Source organism: Salvia hispanica, chromosome 6, assembly GCF_029641045.1.
Source record: "Salvia hispanica isolate PSC_SH4W2 chromosome 6, Shi_PSC_v1, whole genome shotgun sequence".
Lineage (NCBI taxonomy): Eukaryota > Viridiplantae > Streptophyta > Magnoliopsida > Lamiales > Lamiaceae > Salvia > Salvia hispanica.
Window position 1 is genome coordinate 40,328,787 of NC_142697.1, and position 7,291 is coordinate 40,336,077.

Below are 7,291 nucleotides of genomic sequence, written 5' to 3' on the forward strand. Positions count from 1 at the left end.
TTTCAAAATTTACATGCAAAAACCAAAATAAAAATTTATTGGAGAACGCCATTAATTCAACAGTTTTTCTTCTTTAGCATGTTTGGCTAGTTTTTCTTCATTGATGATATAGACACAGACGTATAACGGTATATGAATACATTGTTTTAAAATTGTTTGTAGCTCTTCCAAACAAACTCGTTGATCATAGCGTTTAAACTGGACATAGTAGTAACAGCTTAATTTTTCTCAACAGTAATTTAATCTACTTTTTTTTTCAAACGTGAAAGGGATTTAAATTTCAAGCCTACAATAATAAAGTTCCATCAGAAAATGATTGTCAATGGATCGGAGTGAATCATAGCTTAACGTAAAGGAGTATGATTATGACTCTCGAATCAACTTGTCTTCTTAAATTCATGAATCCGAGATTTGGACACAAGAAACATAACTAACTAACTAAACGAAATTTTATTTGGAACTTTAAGACTATCAAAGTCGTCCATGCATGCATATGAAGTAGTACTACATTAGTATAAAATATACACACGTGAGTTTCATTTATCTCTCATGTGTTTGGCAATCTCATTCACCTTCTCTTGCAAATCACTGACAACGACAGCAATCCTCTTGGTCTCGCACAGGTGAAGAGCCGCCACATCGACTTGAAAGAAGTTGAGTAGAGAGGCCTCCAACTTGCTCAGCTTGTTTGAATAGTAAAGCCTCATGAAGAAGTTCCATTTGCTGACCTTGGCGCACCTCCGAACCAGCAGCTCGGCCCTCATTAGTCGAACCGTGAAAGCTTCCGTTTCGCGGGGAGGCCGGTCCAAGATGACGTTCAGGATCTCTATATCATCGATGGAGGGCTTGAGCGCACAAAGTGTTGACTTGACTCTCTCTAGCTGGGAGATGAAGCCAGCCACTTTCCTGCTTGCATCAGTAACTGATGTTAGGAGCAGATCAAAAGCAGCTCCCAGAGCCGCCCCTTGCACTTCCATTGGCTACTTTGTTTTGTGGTGTGTTAGTGCTATATCCCTCTTATATAGTACTAGTACTCTATTTATAATGCTAATGTTTTTGTCATTAATTTAAGAGTGAGTACGACAAACAGGTTCCGGGTAGTTCAAAGTGGAAATAATAGAGCATAGAGAGAAGTCATGAATGGAGTGAGAAATAAATATTTAGATGTACTAAGGCAGTTCTAAGACAAAAATGTCTGAAAAGAGTGAAAATGCACCCTAGTAAATTCGTTCACCAGAATTTTCACGAGTACCACATATATGGAAACCATAAAATATTTAGTTACCCTAGAATTATGAAGTATTTAACAAGAAGATGCATCCACTGTAAATTTTCACGATACATATAATAAAAAAGTATTCTTACTTAAATTCTTCATATATATGAATTAATGTAAAAATTTATTTCCATTGAAAAATAAAAGTCCTAAAAATATTGTACATGAATTATATATAAACACACTATAAATGGAACTTTTCCTATCCAATACTAAATTTAAAATTTAAAATACCTATTCTTTAAGTATCTCTTCACTTTAAATGGAACGTTTCCTATCTAATACGAAATTTTATGCAATTTTTATTTGTAAGTTAAGTGAAAAGAAATTAACATTTGACAGCTTTAAAAGAGATAATACTATGACAGTATATAGGGGCCAGAGGCGATCCGCTGTTTCCGAATTGCTTCTTATGCCTTTGATGACGAGTGCAATAATTTGGTAAAAAAGAGAAACTAAAGAAAAAGAAAACAAATAGTAGTAAAGGGTGATGAGCTGGTGATGAGATATGATATGAGATGGATTTCTAAAAGTAAATTGCAGTTGAATAAAAAAAGTACACGCGAGCACCGTCCTCAGCTTATGCAAACTTTTATTTACCATCTTTCGCTTTTAAACAGTACTCCTTCCGTTTAGGATAATTCGATTTAACTTTAAGTGGGCACGGATTTTAAAACATGCAATGAAAAATGAGTTGAAATAATTAGTGGGATGTAAGTCCTACTTTTATATTAGCTTTATAATAAAATGTGAGTAAAAATGAGTTATTGGAATATGATGTCCACTACCAAAAATGGTAAAAGTGAAATAGGTCAAATTATGTGGGACGGTCCGAAATGAAATACTGGATCAAATTATTTGGGACGAAGGGAGTAATTGTTTTAACAATCTTAAATTTACGGAGTGCCACGTATCATTTATCTCTATATTTAGGTTTCGTAGATAAAATTGAAATGCTTTTGTGGCATTCTATGTCTATTAGTGGAGACATTTCTTTTCGGCACGAATATTAAGAAAAATTGTGTTAGGTGAGTTAAGTAAAGGGAAAATAAAGTAGAAAGTGAAAACTGTGAAGAGATGAAGAGAGAGAAAAAAGAGTAAAGTAGGTGTGGAAAAATGTGTTGACTTTTACTAAAAAGGGAAAAGACTCTATTACCATGGAATGCACTAAAATGACAAAATGACTCTATTACTATGGAACGGAGGGAGTACTGTTTATTAGCATCATGCACCATTTGTCATTCCATATCTTTATTTAATATCGGGTGGAGTGAAACATTCGAAACATTACACTAAATCAATAGTCAAATTAATTAAGCTAACTATGTCATGCCAACTCCCGACTTATTATTCAACAACAAAATATCTGACGATAAATTAACAACATGATAGGATATATATATTTCCTATCGATTGATTGGCAACTCCCGACTTATTATTCAACAACAAAATATTTGACGATAAATTAACATTATCATAGGATATATATATTTCCTATCGATGGATTGAGCACAAATAGAGATGAATTGACGTGACTTGAGAGAGACTGGGAGAGAAATCAGTTTTTTTTAAGAAGGGAGGAACCGTGATAAGAGAATGATGAATATTAGTTTAATTCATTTCTTTTTAATAAGATTATAAGAATAATAATAAATTCCACCCATATTTATAATATGTGTGATACGAAAAGATCTCTAGTAAACTATGGAAAGATTATCAGCTCCCTTCCAAAATATAGTAAAAGTTTATTATCTCATCATGACACATAAAGTCATTCCATAAAATAGAGTTTAAATTTCATAAATCCATTGCAACTTCCGATATTGAAAGGTCGTCTATTTCAATTCCTAGCTAGCTCCAAACTCGTCCATAGATATCAATTTATTACGCATCAGTATACCTAAATAAACTCAAAAAATAATAAAAAAAATGACCTAATTAGTAACAAGTTCTCTGATAAACACAGATTTTGCATGTTTTTAAGGGCTAAATTTGACTCATTTTAAATGTCAATCATGCAAATTATATTCTTAAATTGCATATGTTATACATTTGGTATTTTTGATATGTTTGTTGATAAATGATAGAAAAAGATAGAAAAAAAAGGTGCAAAAAGGCCAAGGTGTAGGAGCCTTTGTTGGAGCCCATTCTTCTAGCGAGTTTGAAGTCCAATCAATGCTTAATTCATACCATTCTCGTCGTCTTCAAAAGAGCTTCGTGTGGACGTCTCGCACGTCTCAATCGGAATTCTGTGGAGAAAGTTATGTCTATTCTACGAACGTTGCTCAGAGCAGTCAAAGCTGACGGGAATTTAGGCGGAAATTCACGGAAGAAAAGAAATTATTATATTGTGAAGTCCAATCTCTCCCATTTAGTGTAGGGCACGAAAATTATCAAAGCTAAACCTTTTTCCACCTTATAAATACCTCTTAACCAAATTCATGTTCTCTATCTCAGAGCCTCCAATCCTTCCCCATCTACACATTCATTCATCCCATATTCCACACATAATCATCTATCTTCCATTGGAACGGAGCTCTGCAGATCCAGGCAAGGGAAGACTGAAGATTGAAGATTCTACCTTGGGTTTTATCTATGTATTTCATGTCTCGAACTTTGATTGGTGTATTTACTTGTCTATGAGTAGAACATCTTTTGTGGATTTTTTTTTGAAGATATTCAATTGATTTTCCTTGTTAGCTCTTGCAGTTATTTGATTTATCCCTGTGCCTTTTATATTCAATTGATTAGCTACCTTTTGAATACATGTTAGAGTTTATTAGAGTACTCGGGAGACGAAATAATTTACTTGGACGAGGAATAATTCACACTTTAATTCAATAAAACTCGGGAGGGTTGAAGTTTCATGTGAGGTCATTGGTCTTACAATCTTTTAGGAGTTGTATGTTAGAGATTTAAAGGGGAATTTGATTTCAACATCTAATCTACGTATTTCTCACCTCGAGAGGGGGTTTAATCTAGTTAAGTGACCGACTAATAACTCTAGAGACCGTAATTCAAGGAAGTCGATTGTGTTTTGGATCCTAAAATTCTACATTCATTTGCCTGTTTTGTATCATAAGTTTTTATGCTTCCTGTTATTTGTTCATTTATTTCAGTCTAGCTTTATAAATCAAACCCAAAAATCACGTGTCTCTAGATAGTATATGACGCTTAGTATATGATAGTCATAGTCAGTTGCAATCTTATTCCCCGTATTCGATATCTCGATACTGACCTTTAGCTATACTAGATCTACTTTATATATTTGCATGTATTTTTAGCACTAATAAATAGTGCATCGCTCTCTCAAGTTGACTAATTTTAGAATTAGAATTGACTGTAGGCCGGCCAAATGTAAAGCATATGGCCTATATTTATGGTTTGTGATTATCACATATGTAAGGTTAGTATTTGATTTGCTTTAGGAATATTTAGTCGAAGAATGATTAAACTTATGATATGGAGTATGTAGTATTTGAAGAATTACTAAAAGAATTCAATTTGTAGTTAAAAAAAAAACAAGAATTGTTGTACATGCGTTAATTTGCTGACGTATGCATTAATATTATACTGAATGATTAATATTATACTGAATGACTTTTTCCGCGAGTAGAAAGTATTAGGAGTAATATTATACTGAACGATTTGCTGACGTAAGCGTTAATTTGCTGAGTAGAAAGTATTAATATTATACTGAATGATTTTTCCGCGAGGCCACCTGACCCACCCTGACTAATCGGGGTTGACTTCGAATATAGAAAATGAAGTGTCCAACCTTATTACTAACCGTGGTTGAATAAAGGGAGAAAGAATGACGTAACATCAAAACTACAATTCTAAAGTTTTTTTCGATTGCATACCTAAACCCAGCCCCACTTATTCCGTTTCATACTAATTGATTCACTTTTTTATTTTGAGAAGTAAGTTACTTTATAATTGAGTCATTCATATATGTTATTCTATTAATTCTAAAAATAGATTAATTTTATCATTTTAAGTTATCCCACAAGATTAGAGCAAGTCTAAATATAGAAAGTTTTTAACCAATTACACATCACTAATAATGTGAATCTCACAATCCACTAACACTACTTTCACTATATTTTCCCTATTTCTTTTATTTGTTCTCATCTCCCTCTTATTTTACCAATTGCACATAAAAATCCGTATCATTTACAAGTTTGTCTATTTTTTGTAAGAGGGAGTAAAAATTCACCTTTCTACTTTATTCACTCTACTATTTCCTTTCTTCTACTTTTCTCTCCATACATATAAAATAATAAACATTTTTTTCTTAATCTTCATGCTGAAAAGAAATGTCTCTACTATGGTGGACCGAATGAAGTACTTTAAACGTGAACGATTGTGGCATAGTTTTTTGTACTTTTACCGTGTTGCATTACGATAAACTTAAGTCTAAGATCTTTGACTTCATACATTAACTATTCTATCACTAGACCAACTATAACGCACTAATAGTAATTTAATTTTTGATGTAGCTGTAATGCTCACTTTATAGTAAAAGTAGGTCATGGGCTAAATTATGCAATTATACTAATAGCAAGTACTCCCTCCGTCCGAGATAATTCGTCCTAGTTTTCTATTTTGGTATGTCCCACATAATTTGTCTCATTTCATTTTTACCATTTTTGGCAGTGAACCTCATATTCCACTAACTCATTCCTACTCACATTTTATTATAAAACTAATATATAAAGGTAGAACCCACATTCCACTAACTTTTTCAACCCACTTTTCATTACAATTCTTAAAACCCGTGCCCGATCAAAGTAACCCGAATTATCCGGGACGGAGGGAGTAAAAACTAAAATAAAGGTCAAATTGTTGGAAAATATTCTCCCCGTCCCACTGTGTCATACTATGACCCAACATGGATTTTAATAAATTCAATATAAAGAAAAATGACTTTAAAAAGTTGAGATATGTGGGACCCACTCTATTTAGCATATACTCCCTCTGTCCTAACTAAGTTGAGTCGTATTTCCTTTTAGAACGTCCCAACAAAGTTGAATCATATTTCTTTTTAGGACGTCCCAACAAAGTTGAATCATATTTCTTTTTAGGACGTCCCAACAAAGTTGAGTCATTTCCCTTTTGACAAAAAACAAAACATCCGATCACTCTTACTTTATTTCATCATCTACTTTACTATCTCTTTGTCTATCCTGTTTTTTTCTCTTTCCTATTTTATTTTACTTTTAGTTAATCTATTCAGTATTTCTTAATCTCCATGCCCAAAAGTTTTGTACGAACTTAGTTGGGACGGAGGGAGTATAATACTAATGTAAGGGGGAAATGATATAGTGGAATATGGGTTATATTTAGGGATGTCAATGTAGCCCGCAACCCGTGGGCTGGCCCGAATAGCCCGCTAAATTTGTAGGGTTAGGGTCGGAAATTTCTAGCCCGATAAAAATAAAACCCAATAAGCCCGCACCCGATTAACCCGCAACCCGTTAGGGCCAGACCCGAAAACCCGATGGGCTGGCCCGGTAACCCGGTAAAATTTTCATTTTTCATTTTTTTACTCCTAATTCGACACTTCGTTGACTAATTTTATGACATAGATAACTAAAAAAAGATAACTTTCAATTTTATGGTAAATATATAAATTATGTATTGAATTTTTATTAATATAATAATTGTTATATAAATTAATCTCACTAAAAGAATATTAAATTTTTTAACATGTATTAAAATTTCACGAAATATCACAAATATTAGTATTTTATGATTGAGTTTAAGCATATATACCAAATTTATCATAATTAAATATTTTATATTTTATAAATATAACTAATTTTCATCATGATCTATTGGATTGTTCGAGCCTTAACCTTATCGGTAGCAACCCGATTAACCCGTCGGGCTAGCCCGAAACCCGAGCTTTTAGGGTTAAGGCCGAACTTTTACAACCCGAAAGAAATCACAACCCGGCAAGCCTGGACCCGATTGACCCGCAACCCGAGTAGGGTCCGAAACCCGATGGGT

General features: G+C 33.3%; 1 protein-coding gene across 1 annotated transcript; it reads right to left on the minus strand.

Moving 5' to 3' along the window:
• Window positions 1–536: 536 nt before the first annotated feature.
• Window positions 537–977, minus strand: LOC148923786 (RPW8-like protein 3). The gene has a single exon (XM_089061612.1). It carries the CDS (start codon window positions 975–977, stop codon window positions 537–539), a length of 441 nt encoding a protein of 146 aa, XP_088917738.1.
• Window positions 978–7,291: the final 6,314 nt, after the last annotated feature.